Source organism: Oryzias latipes, chromosome 23 (genome assembly GCF_002234675.1).
Source record: "Oryzias latipes chromosome 23, ASM223467v1".
Lineage (NCBI taxonomy): Eukaryota > Metazoa > Chordata > Actinopteri > Beloniformes > Adrianichthyidae > Oryzias > Oryzias latipes.
The window spans coordinates 19,089,368-19,108,668 of NC_019881.2; the positions used below are offsets into that span (position 1 = coordinate 19,089,368).

Here is a 19,301-nt window from a genome sequence, read left to right on the forward strand (position 1 = left end):
AGCTGTTTAAAGCAACCAGGAAAACCCAGTCGATTCCTTTCACACTCCAGACTGCACAACAGCCAAATCTAACATGCAAGACATGCATGCAAAAAGCAGGATGCTTATTAAGACCTGGAGGAAAAGCCCAGGCAACAGGTCCCTGCAGGGGTTCACACCTGAGCTGCAAAACTCCTGAGATGTTGCAAGAAGGATGAAGCTGGGAGGGAAAAAAAATCATATATTTGAATGATTTTGTGTTCAAAATGAGCACAGGAGTTTATTCATCTACTAGGATAGGATGCTGGAAATTACCCTGCTGTTAGAAATTATTAAATGTGTGAAATATTATTTTTCCACCACAGCACAACAAACTTCAAAGACGCAAAGTGCTGCTGATGGTGGAGGAGGGTCAGACATGTTAAAGAGGATGTGGGCTTGCAGGTGGCAACACTTTTTATTAATAAAAGGTTAGAAACTCTATGAAGTTTTCAAAGCTCAGCATCGAGCGTGCCAACACACCTACAGTACATTTCTTAGGACATTTTAAGGTAATTAGCCAAACCTGCGTGGGGATGGTTGAAGAAGCGTCAGAGCTCCTCTGATTTCCAGACAGAGCTGCTCGCTTCCTGAGTCACTTGGGCTCCTGACTCAGATTCAGAACTTTATCAGGGATGGCGAGTCAGAGTTCTCTGTCAACCCCAAGTGCTGTTGTCGTTTACTAATCCAAAATAAGACCATGGTTACTGAAAACTTTTGGAAGTCAATTACAACTTGGACTTAGTCAATTCCATTCACTGAGAAGTTTAAACTCACATGAAACTCTGCTAACCTAGAAGATCACAGACCTTCACTGATTTCACTCCAACATCAACAAATTCTACCCATCTGAACAAGAACACTTTGGTAAAGCCTTAGGGTGTATTCAGACTGGACACATTTTGTTCACTTAAAGTGAACCAGAGTTCAATTCCCCAGATAATCTGGAACAGATTTTCAGATCCTCTTTAGAGGTGGTCCAAATATAGCGGACTGGGGCCAGATTAAACGGTTCTTCCAGTCCGAATACACCCATGTTGACCCGTACGGCCGCATCTCAGAGAGCCTAAATCTTGCTTTTCTTAAGCCTTTCAGAGTAAACTATCAATCAATCGGCACACTAAAGAACCATTTTTTAATTAAATATTTTATATTTTTGCAGCTCATTTTCCTAGCTGGAAGTAAACAACTCGATTTCTAAGGCACCACCTTTCGCTCCTTGTGGGTGCCGCCCATTTCATGACGTCAATCTAGATCCGTCCTCAGCAGCGTGTCTGTTTTTCGCCAACAAAAATAAACTACATCTGAACTTTTGCAAAGATAGATGTGCGTATTGTTCATATAGACGATCACCACTAGCTCCGAAGAGAAAGTGGGTGTGAGTATTAGCCTGGGGGTGGTGCTGACAGTGCAAACTCTTCCTGGAAGGGGCTGTTCTCCCTGGTTCCCATCACAGTGTCAGAAACCGCTCGTTTTTGTGGGTTGGGAATGGCTGGTGCTCAGAGAGCAGGGTTTTAGAGTAATGTTCAGAGATGCATGAATTAATCAAAATACAGCTTTGGGATTGTTTATATTGTGGAATGAACATTTTATTACAATTAAAAGCTTTAAAAAAGCTGATTTTGCATGATATAGACCCTTTAAAGGGAGCACAGTTGCATTTCCCCTTGAGGTTCATTCGGCCAGCTTAGGGGACATCATAAAAATGGAACGTACCATTGTCATTTGTGTTGTAAGTGCTTTCTGAAGTATTTGTAAGACTAATGTAAGTTGTACGCACGTACATTATGCATGGGTGAATGCGCACAGGCAAAGCCTTAATCACAACTCCCCTCACCGGTAGTTGTGATTTTGCGGGCCAAAAGTGGGCAAACCTGTATGAGGCATAAAGGTCGTAGGCCGATCGGTGAGCCCATTGAGCGAAAATGTTCATGCACATTTCTTCCTACAGGAATACTGCTAGACAACACTGATGCAACCTGCGAGGGTAAGTAAGAGTAAAGTAGGTGAGAAACAGGCGTATCGTACAGATTTTTCCATTTTTTCATCTTCCCCCAACCCTGCAAACTGGGCAAGGAGTCAGTTGGTGCTGTTCACATAAGAGCGCTTCTCTGCTAATACATTAAGAGTCGCCTCTAAATCCTGAGAAGACTGAGGTCCTTTAGAGAGTGTAGGACACTGCTTAGAAATGTTTATGGCACTGTAGTTACATCAGTCTCTCTCTATGCTGTGATCTGATGGAGTAGTGGGGTTAAAGAAGTTGGACAAACTGATGACGGGCTAGCTCCATCCTGGACTCGACATGGAAACAGAGTACCTTGTGAAAGAGTGGCGGATGTTAGCAAAGCCCCCCCCTCTTGCGAGACAGTGGGGATGTTGGGGAACTACTTTACCCACAGACCACTGCACCCTCAATGCAAAACCCAATGTTACCGCACTGACATCACATAGATGACTGACTGCTGTTGTGTTTTTATCACTTTCTTTGAACAGCACTTGGTTTAGTTCTTTCCCATTTTAGGATTATTTTGTTCCATTTGTATAGTTTTACCCTGTATATACTGTAGTTTATGGTCGGTTTTATTTATTTTATTATACATACCTTAACAATCGCATAGTTTTTAGTACATCCGAAGTTCTTCATGATCTAATGTCCCTCCGGGGATCAATGAAGTCTTATCCATCTATCTATCCCTACATCTATAGGGAGGATTGGGGTTTCATGGCTCCTGCTGGGTTTCAGCCATTGAGGAACGAGCCTAAATGGCAGCTAGAAGGTCGCAGAAGCCGAATTTAGCCCGTTTGAGGACCATGAGCTCAGTAGACGTATGTGGTTTCTTGTCAGCTGGACTTCTGTCCAGTGACGTTACAAATGTTCTGTCATAAAATCCTTACTAAGGACAGAAGCACTGTGCCGCCTCCAGTCTTTAGATATAGATCAATAAAACTTTGGTTCAAACTGTTTGAGAAAGCATGAATTAGAGAACTTTTAATGAAAAGAAAGTCGCAGAACTTTCTGAAAGAACAGATTGCTTATTGATCTAATAAACACTTTATCAATAGTAATCATAGTAGCAATGCTCAATCCACTTTGAATAAAGAAGCAGGTCCAGCGCGTCAGGGAGTCTAACCCCTACAGGATGCTGTGAGAATTGTGTCAGAATCCCTCCTAACTGTCGATGGGACTTTGACACAACTACTGGACCGTGTCAGGATGAGTGTGCTGTTTAAATCTTGCTGTTTACAGCAAGAGTCAGGGCTCAGTGGCAGAGATTAACAGTCAGCCAGTAGACTTCGGGCTCAGATGAAAATAGACTGCATATTTTACAGTCGAGCAGGGAGACGCAACAGACTTCCCTGGAATAAATCAAACATGAAGCAAAGACCTTTCCAATCTTATCAAACTGCATCAAACCATTAGTTTTAAAATTTACATAAGTCCTTCTCACAAGAGGATCCCTTAACGTTTTCCTCAAACAGTGTAGGTATTGTATGAGCCAGACACTTTCATTTAAACCAATAGTCTCTGAGCTCTGGTTTAGGTGGACTACATTTAAGTCTTCTGTTATCCCCCTATAGGACCAGCTGGCTAAAGACCAACTCTAAACTCCAAAAATTGTGCTTTTGGTGTTTTTAACATGTTCTTGTGGCATTTTTCTCATGATGGAGGGCAAATACATAGGAAATGAAACCTAAAATTGCATTTCTGATTGTTTCTTTATTTAAATTGTTGTGAATCAGAAAAAGACGAAACAGCCCCATTGGAAAGAAAAAACTGTAGCAGCAAAATAGGTGCTACTATTGTTGGGCCTCAAGCTCCATTCCGATAGACCCGCCTTTAAACGACCAGATCTATGTACATCTTTGTTTTCCTCCTCTGAGCTACAGCTGGAGAGCTCCAACACTTTTGTTGCACCGGTAATGATAGGTTGGTGGTGTGAGCTGCTGTAAGCTAGCGGGAGAGAAGGTAAAAACGAAGGGATGATGGGAAATGAGGGCAATCTTACTTTGCACCAACAGTCCAGCCCACAACTCGGAGATGAATTTCTAAAAAACTCCTGTTGCCCTGCAGAAAATATGTCCTAGACTCAGGTTCATTGATTTTGGCTAGAAATGGCATTATCATAATGAAATGACCACTGGGAATGATTTTCAAAAGATGATCGGAGTCAGACTTTAAAGAGAAACATCTATTAATTGTGTGGGCCAAGATGCATTTGAATATACATTTTCAAATGTAATTTTTTATGTCAATGTTCAGTTTTTCTATTCCTTTTAATCTTTAAACTGGAACAAAATTAAAACGTTTAACATCATGCTTTTGTTTATTCACAGCATCTATTTACTGTGTATCACACACTGTCACTACTTTGGATTTATAGCTCTGACGTTCTTGAGCAATTGCAATATGATAAATTGGATTTAGCATAATTACAAAATGTCTCCCTATATTCCTTAAGTTATAAATCACGTGTAGTGACACAAATTAATACATAAGTGCCTCATTTAGTAGTATTTAGTCTATGACATTATCCACACATGCCTATGACATTGTCTAGTTAACATCTCACGATCTGCTGTGGAAGACCTTGCGAAGCCTCAAACACGGTTCAGCATCAAATTGAAAACTGGCATATTTTTATGTTTCTTAAACCAGCTGGAAAAGTGTGTACAAAAATAGGCCTAAATAAATAAGGCCCCAAGTTTTCAATGCTGCTACACTCTAATAAAAGACTATCAAGAGACTTATAGGAGAGCTCCAACAATTTAGTTATAAAGCTTCAAGTCCAGATGAATAAGTTTTAGCTTCAGGGTAATATATCATGGATGAATGGATCTTTTTTGGTGCCTTAGGGCCTTTTTACAGCACAGCAGTTGGGCCGTGCCATAGTCCATCTGGACCTAAAGTACAACTCTTTTGGTTACTAGGATTGCTTTGGGCCGTCCCCAAGGACTGGTGGCTGGCCCACCCTGCAGGGGCGCGCCACACAGCCCCAACCTCTGGATTCAAGAACAGAATAGTGGGGCTGTAACAGATCCCACAGCCAAAACGAGTAAACGCCTCCCCTCACCGTTAGCATCGCCCACTGACTGATGGTATAAAGAGTTGATGAGTGCAGCCAGGGTTGGCGAACAATCAGCCCCCTGCGGCGGTTTCGGCACGACCCCACTGCTGTGCTGTGTGTGGGTTCTTAATGAAACCTGCAAGAGACTTTGTAACAAATAACTGCCAATGGAGAAAAACTGAGAATATCTTACAATATGACTAATAATAAATTGATCTTAAAACTTTGAACCCACAATTTCTTTCAATATTTCACCCAAATTCAAGTTAATTTCCGATAATCCAACCTGCAACTTGATCTTCTGCAGTTTCCTGTATGCACACATCAACTCCGATACAACAAGTGAAAACCATAAAGGCTTAGAGCAGGTGTATATTTGTTAAAACTTCTTTAAGTATTGATATTTGATACTTCAAATTCAAACCACCATATCAAAAGTGCAGCAATGTTTGTTACATAGATGACTTCAATGGGTCATCTCTAAGGCCTTAGTCACAGGTGCCCTCACGGAGTTATTTAGCGGGCAAAAAATAGTCAAACCTGAAACCAAACTTCAGGTTTTTTCCTTAGGATATCAAAACTTTATAGATTAGATTTAAACAAATGACCCCCCTGGTTTCATTTCGTCAGCTACAGTCCAAACCATTTCTGATAGAAAATGAACGATTTTCAGTTAAAAATGCACCTATTCTGTTTTAACATCTGCTCATGCTCTCCCACTGTCTTGATAATTGGCGACTCGAAAGACAGGATAATATATGCTAGCTGCAGTCAAGAACACACACATAATTTGCTAATTAGTCAAGCTGTGTCACTTTGTCTCTTTTACTTGTGTACAGTACACACATCTTGGTTTCAGTCTCTTCTATTTCCAACCTTTGCCTTTTCAATTACAACCTCCCCCGCCTCCTTCACAGTCTCTTTCCTTCGGTACACAAGCAAATCAATCTTCCTCTGGCCTGTTGAACATGAGTTTGTCCAGTGAGATGTGCTGTGTAAGTGATGAATGGGTTGAGGAAAGAAGGGGTAGTTGGATGACAAACACAGAGGAGTAGAAAAAGCAATATGTCGGCACCAAGAAGGAGCCACTGAACAGTCAAAGTCTGCCGGTGAGCATAGAAAATAGCTGGAGTTCATGAAAGTTTTGATCTTGACCGCCTTTTCTCTTCACAAATCCTCCAGCCTGACACTTCTTTTCAAAAATCAATGAAATCTCAGCCCTCACAGCACACAGCATGACCCTGTTTTTCCACTCATTCTGCAGAGCTGACTTGACAGCCAGGTAATGTTGACTGAAGGGCGGCTGAGGAACTGATGCTGCCGTCAGGGCTGACGTTAGCACAGAAAGAAAGAAAAAAAGAAGAAACTCAAGGATATCATCATCTGTGCAATATTTTTGCATAATTGGAAATATTGATGAAATGATTACATCAGGGAAGAGAGCGCCTGAGAGGGGAGAATATTCAAAGACAGGAAAAATTAAGCAGCAACGGGATGGAGACAAATGTGTAATTTCATCCTATGCAGCGATGCAGGAGGAAGGAGGGAACAGAAGATAGATACCATAGAGGAGAATAAATAAAGAATTTCTAAGATGTTCATAGCAGAGAAAGTTTCTATCAACTTCCATATAGAACATATTTCCCAATCAATGTGTCACTATTTTCTGAATCAACAAATCAAGGGAAAAAATATTGAAACCTTTCCGTAAAAGGGGTTATTCTGGTATTATTTGAAGTAGAAAACTCTGAACTATGAGAGACTAAATGAGAAATCTTAATTCAGCTTTATGTAGCCTAGTAGTGTTTGTTGCATCAGATGGGTTTGAACTTGTTCACCACTGTAAAAGGAAATGTAATTATCATGAATGGCTGACATTTCCTTTTTAAATATTAAGATAGAAGCTCGGTTTACAAGTTAAGAGAAACCATCATCTTTAAAAGAAGCTGAAATAAAGCCAAATTAAAATTGACATTAAGAAAGACATTTCCTCAGACACTAATTTAATGCACATGGTGTAAGAACAAACCAATGAAAAGTCTTCAATCGGAAGTGAAAGTCCTCAATCAGTCCTCAAAGTGAAAGATGAAAACAGCAAAATGATTTGGTGGCAACGTCCTAGCAGCTGCAAAAGGTTATTTATGTCATCTACAGAAAACAGGGGAGGAACAAAGATGAGAAATTTCCCATCTAACTTGGAGTCCAACCTCTTTCCATTACCTAGAAGCCTCTCTTATCGGCTCTTAAACAGCTCTCCTCATTTGCTCGGAACTCGGTGTGTGCATACAAATGTAACACCTAACTTTCCAATAAAATCCAAAGACTTTTTGTCTTAAAACTAAAAGATAGATTTTGCTGGAAAGATTTCCAAATCCACCTCCCTCGTTAAAAAAGGCAAAGCACAAGCTCCCAATAAAAAAAACATGGTAGCACAAATGCGCCGTCTCATTCCACAAACCTGATTGTAGAAGTCACATCTGTCACCAGACACACACAAAAAAAATGTTTTAATGAATGTAATGTGTTTCTATGATTCAAAACCATTGGAATAAAGAATAACTCAGAAATGAAAGTTTAATTTGTATTCATATATGTCCATCATGAGCAAAAATGCTACAAGAACATTCTGTACTTATCAGGTGAACTGAAAAGGACAGAAGTGTAAAAGTAAACACTTCTTTAAACTGTTTTATATTAAGAAAACGGCTAGAAGGGTAGGGGGAAAAAGTGTATCCTCAAGTAGCACCATCTCCTCTTTCAGTTCATCCTAAACTGCTGCAGAGCACTGATACTTCAAGTCTAGAGGAGAAACACTGCGACCCCGGTTATTGCGCTACCTTGTCCATGTTTTGAGTAAGTGAATACTTGAAGCTTAAAAGCCCATTTTCTAAAGAGAGAGTCATTTTCACAGATGTGTGAAGCTTTTCTTGGCAAACCCTCACAGAGAAGGACAATGTATGAAGGCCAGCCCTGCCAGCTCTACTTTCTGCAGAGTCAAGAAATTTTAGATAGCTGCTTTCCGCAGGTACGGTTAACTTTTTTCCTAGATGACTCGAAGCCTCAAAGGCAATCGCCGTCTGAAGGGCTGAAAAAAACACACAACAAAATGAAGAGAGGGAAAGGGCGACGCTTCAACGCCTGAAACATCACACCAGGTTCTTCTTTCACCTCTTCACTGGTGGAGCGGCCAAAATCTGCCAGCTGAAAACACACATTTGTTGCTAGGCAACAGCCGTGACATCAGCATCTTTCATCCTCAGCACTGTCAGCCCTCCTACTAGTGGCATTTGGGTCTTAAAATAGACCTCAGATTATTACCGAGCTTCAAAAAAGAATAGATTGTCTCAGTTACACGTGAGTGAGCTCGGCTACCATCGGGAACAACCGTGACCTTCTTTTATTTTTATTCAAGATGCACACAAACAGGAGGATAAAAGTAAAGGGGGGTTAAAAAGAGCAATTTGTCTGTTTTGTGCTATGATGAACGAGGATGAATCAGCACAGGAGGTGACGAGGGAGACGGAAGATGATTGGGGCCGCGGCACAGAGGGAAAAACAAGCATCAATTCTCCGTGTAAGAAAAAGTCATCATCATCAGGAACAACAGAGCAATACGTGATGCTGACTCGGTCAAATTAATCACTGCCAGCTCTGCCGGCTTGTTGGTATAATTAAATAATTCCAGCAAAGTGGGCATTTAGCAGAGCATGAGTGTGATGCCAGAAATTACATTATTGTTCTGAGTAAACCAGAATTTAAAGAAAAAAACCATGTTGGAGGCTGTGACCTTCTCCCTCCAGCGTGTCATGTGACCACTGAAACAAACTGGCTGCTTTCGGCTCAGCTAATCGGCTTTCATTTATCAAGTCAGGGTCTCGCACAAACCTAAAGGGAGCCGGCTCTTCTATGAGACCTTTTCCCTCATCGGCCGAGATTCACTGCGAGGCAGACGGAGCCTCGAGGGAGAGACGGATAAGTGAACCAAACCTTCAGGCATTTCATAGTTTCTGCAACAGCTGAGGAGCTGCTAGGGTGAAAAGTAACACCACAAGAAGACAAAACGCTTTAGGATTAACTGACAAACAATCCTGACTGTTAAATGGTACCTGAGATTTTAGAATAAAGGCAAAATATTCAAAAAGTAAAATACAATTTAACTTAACTCAATAAAACTAGATAAATAACATTTTGATGCAATACTAGTAGAAAAACATTTATATGGGTGGAGTGCTGATATATTCAAGGTAAATTACATGATATTAAGTATCCTAAAAATATCTAAAGGAAGATCACTAAAATCAACAGCAGTTGAAAGAAAGTCTTGCACGACAAGTCCTTAAAATTCTCCACTTTACAGTGCAGAGATTTTCCAGTCAGTGTGCACATGGAGGCAGCTTCAGGGCTCGGCCGTATTGCACAGAGAAGACAAATTGAGTCTTTAAACCGATTTCCAATGAGGCCCTTTTCGTCTCTCCTGCCGGAGTTGGGAGACGAGGGACAGGACTCCTATATGGGTTTCTGTCGAGTTCAGCAAGCATCAGTACCCGAGGTCATCCTGCAAACGCCAACAGCACTTTCTCTTCAGTGTAACTCTATCCAGTAACAAGCTGTTTTTATGCTTCTAGAAAAAGCTGGGGAATAGCACCTTTAAGTGGATTACAGGTCTTCACAATGTCTGCATTTATTTGAATCCCTATGGTTTGGGCCCTTCGTTTTTCTGCAGTCAGTTAAATCTTCTTAAAATAAACTGTCAAGTAGTATTCTTAACTCAGTGTAAATTAAACAATATAAAGACACTAAACTTGCAATAAAAAATATACCTATATTAACATGGTTACACTGTTTTTTCCTGATATTCAAAATTTTTAAAATTAACAAGGATCAAGCAACACTTGAGACAATATTTTCCCTTTTTGTTGGACTTTTCATCATAACGACCCAATTGATCCGGAATCGGACGAGTGGGCCAATCTGCACTCAGATCGCAGGTACGATGAGTGAACAAACGTTGGAGGTCGATGGGTTTACAGCTACCCGACAAGATTATTGATTTCATATTTAACACAGATATCTCACACAGCATTGATCCTTCACCCCTGCAGGCTGGAAAGTGCCAGAAAAAAAAGAGGTGTTTAGCAGTGACTCTTTGCAGGAGCTGACACATTTTTCATGCCTCACTGGTACATTGGAGAGAAACCAATCAAGCCAAGGGAGGTAGGGGAGAGGGCATGACGTCAGCATGATGGCACACCAACCAGACAGCAGACTTCATTACAAATCAAAACACTTTCACTTAAGAATCAATTGAAAAGGGGGTCTGTGGGGAAAAAAAGGCATCACAGGAGCCGTGACCCTAGAGTTGCAATTAAATGATCAAATCCCACACCCCTCACCATCCACAAGTCAACTGCGAGACAGAGGAGAAGTACCCTCTCCCCCTCTCAAGTTGCAACCTCCAAACTGAGCTACTGTGCTTTGAAAGGGCAAGCAATTAAAATGATTTTCGTGACTCACACTCTGTTAGGATGACATTAATTTAATGTGCAACAGTGTAAACCCGGCCCTGAAATATTGGATGTGATAATGGAATTTTTAAGCAGAAGAAAGTCATTCTGCTTGATTACCCACAAATTATTTCAGTCTTGTTGGAAAGAAATAATCTATAAAATTAAGTCTATAGTATGTTTTTGGATTCATACGTGCATTTCTTTTCTTTGACATGTTCGGATGTTAAAATTCTGTAAAAAAAGAACATTTGAATTAAATGACAGATTCTGTTCTTTGCTCCTCTTTAGGGACGTTTCCTGGTCCTCACACTTCTACCTGAAGGGACAGCAAAGTCGCTTTACATGTAAACTCAATTAAAGAACCAGTGAAGCTTCTTATATAACCTTCTTTGTGAATTAAGGAATTACATTGTCTGGAATAAAAAGACATTAGCTGTACTTCAGGCTTAAGCAAACAATCTTACTGTAATTTTAGATGTGTTTCAAACAATGATCAACTTGTTAACGTTGACGTTTAAAGCATTAAAGTAAAAGTCTATAGGTATGTTTCAAAAAACCACATTTTTGGTTTGTGATTTTTTTTGTCCATAAGTTAGCTTTCAAATGATTTTCACTCAATGAGGCTGTAGAGTAAAAATGTTCATGGATATTTTTTTCTACGAGCGTGCTGTGAGTGACAGGTCTCAGCAAATACAACTAAAAATTTACATACTATATATATATATATTTGGCCTGCACAATATATCGCAAATTTATCCTTATTGGAATATCATGCTGTGCAATACCCATATCGCAAAAGATGGCGAAAATTCAAATAAATGCTAACCTTAACAATCTTATGGAAGCTTGAAGTATTTAACGAATCAATTAAATCCCTTTATGCATTTGACCAATCAGATGGAGCCCTTTTATGTTAGATGTTCGCCTCCTATGAAGATGAGGGTCATTTGGAATGTAATTTAACTTATTTAAACTCTTATTTAAATTGAACAGTTGCAGTGAAATGGAAATGATGTGTTTAGTTGTTTTGTCATTTGTTCATGTATCCCAAGTCATTTCATCATCGTAATATTAATCACTTATATCGCAAATAGCGAGTTTCCCTCATATCGTGCAGCTCAAATATATATATTATATACTGTATATACATGTATAATCTTGGATTTCCTCATGACTATGTTACTTTATTCTATTATAGTTTTTATTGCATGTTTTGTTTTATTTTGTACTATAGGGCCTTTACTCGTATCAAGGAAGTATAGTGTTTTTTTCTAATGCGTCTACATGTACATTTTTTCAAACCTATAGCCTGCACCATAAGAAAAAATCCCCTTCAGGGAAAATAAAGTTGTTTCATTTAAAAAGATAGGATAGGATAAGATGGGATCGGATTTGAAAGAAAAGGAATGGAATTCAATAGAATTGATTTGATTTGAATGCCAAACATGCACGATTATTTTAATAACATGTTCCACTACCTACCAGTCTGCCACCAGTGATCCAGGACAGGAACCCCAAAGTTCTTCTTTGCCCATTCCAGAGTCTCCACGTCGCATCGCTCTCCTGCCACAAACAATGACTGCAGCCTGCAATGAAACAGAGCACGTCTCAGTCACCGTCTAATCTAATTTGAAGCATCTTTATCTGAAAGAATCTCTCATTTTTAATGGAGTCATCTTTGTAAAGCATCTCCAGCTAACTGAGACTGAGTCTCAGTATCTGGACAAATCTGAGGTGTGACAGATTATCTTGATCTCCATTAATAGTGACTCCAAATGTGACGAAATCCGTTCAAGCTCATCGCCCAAAACCAACTCTTCCTTTTTTCTTACAGACTTTTTAGGACATTTCAGCAAAAACCCTAAGAAATTGTGTGAACTTCTGCAAAAATAAAGTCTTCAATGCCTGAGTAAATTCTAAAGGGAAAAGTTTTGAACCACATCCAGTTTTCCCCTTAGCCCCTCCAGCTTTGACAGAAGCATCCTTTCAATTTTCTTTTTTTAATCCACATTGTGAATCATCTTTTCACCTTTGTCACCTAAAATATCAGTCTGCTGCCTTGACAATCGGCCTGTTTCCAGGATTTGGTCAGACTTCTCGGGGGAGTGAAGGTATACCTCTGAATGTAATCACCTCCACTCCCACAGACTGCAGTCATCAGCTCGATGACATATATGTTAAATAAAAACACAGTTTACGTTTGTTCTCGAGTCTAAAACCTGTATTTTAGACATCTAAAAATCCAAATTGTTTCTTAGTCTCACTACATTGTTTGCCAATGAAGAGACACATTTCAACTTATTTACAAAATCAACTAAAATTATTCAAATCCAATTTTTGCGACTATTTTTTCTGCTTTAAAATGTGAACACCTGCTTCGTCTAGAAATCGCACTTTCATGTCCTGATGATGACCCAAAACAAGCCAAACGTTCTACCCGGTAACTTATCCGACGTCTTATCCAAAACTTCCAACTGAAAGTGTTTTTGCCCCACGGAAAGCTGTAGAAAGGCATTTTAATCATCTTTAGGTCACAAACAATAAACAGAATGGTAAACTGTGCAAAGTCTTAGGGAAAAAGCTCCTTTATTATTTTAAAATGTTTCATTTTTTTTTTTTTTTATCAGTGTTTTTAATAAAGGTCAATTTTTCGTTATTCTCTGTCACAATAAGAACAATCTTTTGCTTTTATCCTCATCATTTGATATAAATTTCCTTTGCAATGAACAGATTTGATAAAGACAAGGTTTTCTTTAGTCTGTTTTATCCTTGAAGCAGCAACTCTTACTGACTCTTTGCACAGTCTATCCCAGGGGTCGGGAACCTATGGCTCGCGAGCCATATATGGCTCTTTTGATGGTCACATGTGGCTCGCAGACAAATCTTTAATTATAGTTTTTTTTTTCATTAGACCAGTCCTTCTCGGGCGGGATGCGATGCCAGAGGCGCGCAGTAGTAGCAGTGCTTAGAGAGAGAAATCTACGCCAGCGCTATCAGTTACTATTATCTATTATTTCACAGAGTTTGTACCAGCTGGAAACCTTTGAATTGACGTGCCTAAAACTGCGCGCTCCCGTCTCTGAGACAGAGCGCGCAGATGCGGGGACGGGATGTGTGAGGGAGAAAGCAGAGGGTGGGGGTGAGGGGTTGTGGGGACAGCAGGTGAATCGCGCAGGGATTATAAAAACGTAAAACCCACTGCCTGTCACCCACTGCGGCGTGTGAGTATATGTTTGGCTCCCCGTCTGCATGTGATCAGTCTTTCTCACATCTACAGAACATTCAGACCTACGATCACGTTTAAAGTCTCAACGCCTGCACGAAGCAGAAACTCACCACGTATCAACCAGACCAGGGGCCTCATTTATAAAACTTTGCGTAGGATTTGCGTCAGAAGTGGCGTACGGATGAAACATAGGACGTGCGTACGCACAGAAATATTCGGATTTATAAAACCGTGCGCACGCACATCCTACGCATCTTTCCCTTTATAAATCACAACCGATTCTAAATGCAGCGCAGCTTTTGCGGCTACATGACACGCCCATAGTTGCCCATAAATAGTCCGTGAAACGCCCACAAATTAATATTCATGGCTTGCTAAATCATGGCAAACACAGAGGGGAAATCAAAAAAACGTAACTTCACTCAATGTGAAGTAGAAGTTATCGTTGGCGAGGTGGAAAAGAGGAGAAAAGTGTTGTTTGGGGCACAGTGTGGGCATTACTAATGCCGAAAAGGCACGTGAGCGGCAAACGGTGGCAGACGCCGTAAATGCTGCAGCCTCACAACCTCGGACCGTGGCCGAAATAAAAAAGAAATGAAAGAAATGATCGGACATCAAAGTCGAGGCAAAAAAACGTCTAGCGCTGCATCGGCAGAGTGTGTCCGCCACGGGGGGGGGACCGGAGCTGACCCCTCTTGATGAGAAACTGGCCGCTATTATTGGGGAATCCCTATTAAGTCCCCCTTATCGGCGTCCTCCTCCGCCTCAGTCACCTGACTGAGACGGAGGGGACGCCGACGCGCCAGGGTCAGGGTGACACAGGTAAGAGAAATAATTCAAATGAATGCAGTCAAGTCACATGTATGCAGGCTACACAATTACAGATTATTAATATAGAACAATTTTATTTTAGTTGCTGGGTGTTCCAGCGGGGCCAGTGGTTACGATGCTGCAGCTGAGCAGCCGTCTGGCCCCAGCGTCTCCACGGCACGCGGCTCTCAACCCTCCAGCAGTGGGCGTGTCCTCACCGATGCAGTCCTTGAAATGCAGAGGGAAGTCCTTAGTTCACTCAGAGAGGTGGCCAAGGAGTTGGGCGAAATCAAGATCGCCCTGACTGAAATAAACTGCACGATGAGGGAATTCTTAAATAAATAATATTTTCCACACCTCTTTTTCTTTATAAGCGACGCATCACTTCCAAACGCTGGCGCACAGCAGCAGCAAATGGCTCAAATGCGTGGGGATGGGGTTCAGGGTCGGGGCCAACACAGCAATCAGCGCCAGGGGGTAGAGGCACGTTTTTAAGCTGTGCCACATTGTGTAGCACAGCACATGCCGGCACGATTTGGCACACACTGTCACTTTCACGTGTTTCTTCGATCTGCCGACGGTGTCGCCGTTTCTCATTTCACCCGTTTTTGTGCGTACGCCTGGGTCAGAGCTTGCGTGGAGGACCGCACATTTTCCCGTCAAGTTTGCTTTTTATAAATCTCAACTATTGCGTAGAGAGTGGCGTACGCCTTCTTTTGTGCGTACGCAACGTTTATAAATGAGGCCCCTGACCATCAGCAAAACTACCACGAGAAATACTCATCATTTATTAGCAACAGAATAACAATGTTATTAAAAAGAATCCACAGACTTATTGTACTTTAAAAATGTTGAAATTAAATCAAATGCACACATTCATTTGTATATTTAGTTTTAAACAAATTGTCGCGGACTGAGTTGGATGGCTGTCGGGCCGCGTTAAAAGTTCTGGAGTTCATTGAACGCGTCAAGCAGAGATCTGATTGGCTCTCAGTTCTGTCGCTCAGCCTGTTGTTAGGTAGTTTGGACCAATGGGGTTCAGCTATGGGCCGAATAAGGGAAATGGGAGGGCTGACGCGGGAGCAGGTGAATATAAAGTTGGGAGAAGCGCTCTCGTCTCGGCGGGAGAGATTCAGGAGTTGCTGAATTAATTGAACGGCGTTTGTTGCGGTCTGCAGTAATCGGAATAAAGAACTTTAAAAGAGGTTAAGTCTCCGTGCCTCAGTGTGGGGAAGGGACACTACATTATTGTATGGCTCTTTCGAAATTACATTTCAAAATATGTGGCATTTATGGCTCTCTTGGCCAAAAAGGTTCCCGACCCCTGGTCTATCCGTTTGGTAAGCAGCCAAAACGCTTTTACTCTCAATTGAGTTTCTGGAATCAAGTATTTCCTCTGAACTCTTCAGAGAAGAATGGAAGAGAGTCTTAGATCACGTTGAATGACTGGAAGTGTTGCAGGAATTGACTTTCATTTGTATTGTATTGAATTCTGGAAACATTCATTTGTTCAATCTGACTTATTTCATTAAAGCTGATGTCCCATCAGCTGTTACATATCTATGTGTGTGAAATTTGTTCTCTGCATTTGACCCCTCTCCTGGAGAAGCGGTGAGCTACAGTCACAGCCCCAATCAGGAACTAGTTGGTTTAACCCCTTAGAATCTTCGTCTCAACTGCCCTTACAGGTAGATGGTCCAAAAAAAACTTTAAAGGCCCCACGCTGCCGTTAAGGTGTAGCTGCTCTGCTCTATTACCCTCCACCGACCTGGACAGCCCAAAAACCCCCAGCACCCATACAGGTCAACCCCCTATATGGAAACATGTGACTAAATATTTAATGCAGAGACTGAAGCAGGAAGACATTGGCCCCCATTTTTAAGGGTCTTCTGTATGACCCAACCATATATTTAAGACCACCGTTCAGTAGTAAAAGTAATTTAGAAGCAAAATTTACCTGGAGCCAGGTCAGTTCACCATGGCACTACTAGGTGACTCTTAAATAAGCTGCAATCAAATATTTGGAAACACTAGAGGTCGAGGCCATCAGGCACCACTACTTTTATTGAGGCATCTAATTGGTCAGTTTATAACTTGAATAAGAGCATGTTAAAAAAAAGTATCAGAGCAGGTTATTCTGACCAACATAATGACTGAGTAACAGCTGTTCATTTCTATATCCCTTGTGCTATTGTAGGCACTTTAACATTGGGAGTGGGGTCATCTAGACCCCACTGCGCAAAACCTTTAATCTTCAATGATTTGTGATCTTCACTGGTGTCCATGGATTATGTGAAATCCTCTTCAACTTTTTTCAGCTGTGTCATGGTAGGGATAACACATCAATGTAAGGTTCAGGTCAACTGGACTCCATAGGATAGAACAAGGGCTATAGAAGTCGATGGGAATTTGTTTTTTGGAGCCAGCCTCCTGTTTAGAACACCAGGGGAGAGGGGTCACTCAGTCCAGTTCTCATTTACAGTCGATGCCTCTAACACAAAGTTTAGATAGATTTTCATAATTAAAGCACACAGATAAATATTACAAATGTACAGAATATTTAACAGAAACAAAAACAAAAAGTATCCTCAATAGTTTTCCTGGATGTACAAGTTAAACAGAAACACATGAACAAAACATAGAGTTTGCATGATAACTTCTTTATCACCTCAGATAAGGATTTTCTTTGTTCCAAGAGCTAAATTTGACACAACTGACTATAATGTTTCATTGCTCAAACTTGAACATAGCATGCAGATCAAAGGACAATCTGAATGCTAGATCGTATCTCTCAAAAAATACAGCTGTGCAAAACAACAGGTTGTGAACATGTACCAAGTGTGTTGAGGAGTTCCACATGGCACTAAAATTGGCTAATGCCATTTTTTTTTTCATCCTTAAAATTAAAAATAAAGCGCAAAATTTAGTGGAGACCGTATTCAGCTCTACTTCTTAAGCATAACAAGAGTTTGATATTAGCTGACAAAAGTGCCAAAATATGCAAATCAGTGACAATTTTTCGACTGGAAATCACAAAGATTTGTAATTTTAACAATGCTAGTACAATGAAGTGGACACACGCTTCAATTTGTTCTACTAAAAATCCTCAGTGCTCAAAAACTAACTTTTATATTAAACTGCAATATGAAAAACAGCTAAAAATATAAACTGTCATGTGTGCGAATCCTTCCAACCTCTATGAAGGTTTGCTCAGACCAGGAAATACTGTAATCTTGTTCCAATCTGCTTCCCCCATAGTCACAGCTCTGGTTAAGATCTTGATAGTGTGCTACAGTGAATGCCCCACACTAGGGGACAAACTGAGAAAACAACTGACGTTGTTTATGGTTAAAACATGCAGAAAATTCCCTCCGTCTGCAGGAGCAAAGTTTAAAAAGTGGCTGTGCATTCTGTGTTCCAAACAAGCAATTACTCAGTGGAGAATGGCAGAGTCACTGAATGATTTACCAAGAGGTCAGCTGCAGACAGAATTGCTTTATGATTGTGGGCCAGGAGGCATTTTTATACGGCTGAACAGAATGAGAGAAGATTCTTGAATGACAAATTGCTCACATCCGATTCTTTCTAACACAATTAACAAACACGATTGTCGTATTTAACTTTAAGCTACAGAAAACAGTCACTTTGACAAGAAGGCCAAGAAAAAGCTGCCAGATTTGACTGGCCGCTGCCAGACTGACTGCTGTTGTGATGGAGACGCAGACCGGCCGAAGTTTGGAGCTGGGACTCAGCAGATGGTCAGAGACCAGCGAACGACTAGACGGCCTTGTGCCGACCATCAACCGTGAGATGTTTGACTGTCGATACGCCGTGTTCTGCAAAAATCAGTCCGGGACTTTTGATACCAACAGGATCCGCAGATATAAATTCCGGAGCAGATTACCTCACAAACTTTACATCATATCTTTATGACCTGGAACAGGCAAAAAGCTCAGGTTTACAAGCGGATAAAGTTACAAAAACTGAATTCTGAGAGGAGTCTGTTAGTTATAACTTAATAATATCTTTTAATTTGAAAATTAAAAGAAATCAATTTTCCTCCCATTTGCCTTTTACCCTTTTAGTAATAAATGAGCCAAAAATAACATAATAAAAGCAGAACCCTTAGTTATTACATCATGTAAATTTGCAATTGGCTTTTTTGATGATATTATTAGTTTACCGGTATGTATTTTAGCCACATTATAATTGAGGTCCAAAAGCTACACGCTCTCCAATACGCTTTCCTTCTAACTTTATTTCCTGAATAAACAAAAAAATATCTCCCACAATTTAGAGAAATTATTTCATTAATATTTGAGTTTTTAAAGCTTAACATATATAATTTGAGTCAATTTAGAGATACGCAAATTTTACACACCAGAGATTCAGTGAATAACAAACAAGAACTGCGGATCGTCACAAGTCTGGCTTTTCTTTGGGAACATTTCAACATGTTTTAAAGTCCAGCTGCTCAAAGAAGAAGCCACCATGGGAGCAGGCAGCTATCAGCCATCTTAGAAAGATTTTTTTTTTTTTTTGAGTCAGAGAAAACCAAAAATAAAAAATAAAAAAACAATGAAAGGCATTTTAAAGCAAAGTTGAAACTGCTGGGAAAAAAACAACAGTTCACATAAAATAAGCTTAAGATGTCATGAATAAAAACAACAACAA

The 19,301-nt window shown here is 40.5% G+C and overlaps 1 protein-coding gene across 3 annotated transcripts in view; it reads right to left on the bottom strand.

Moving 5' to 3' along the window:
• The window catches only part of acss3 (acyl-CoA synthetase short chain family member 3), an 83,876-nt gene that overhangs the window by 4,818 nt on the left and 59,757 nt on the right, over positions 1–19,301 (bottom strand). For all 3 annotated transcript variants that reach the window (XM_023952413.1, XM_023952412.1, XM_023952411.1), the window contains one exon: positions 12,074–12,177. In XM_023952413.1, coding sequence (XP_023808181.1) covers positions 12,074–12,177 — 104 coding nt within the window. The remainder of the gene's footprint in view (positions 1–12,073; positions 12,178–19,301) is intronic.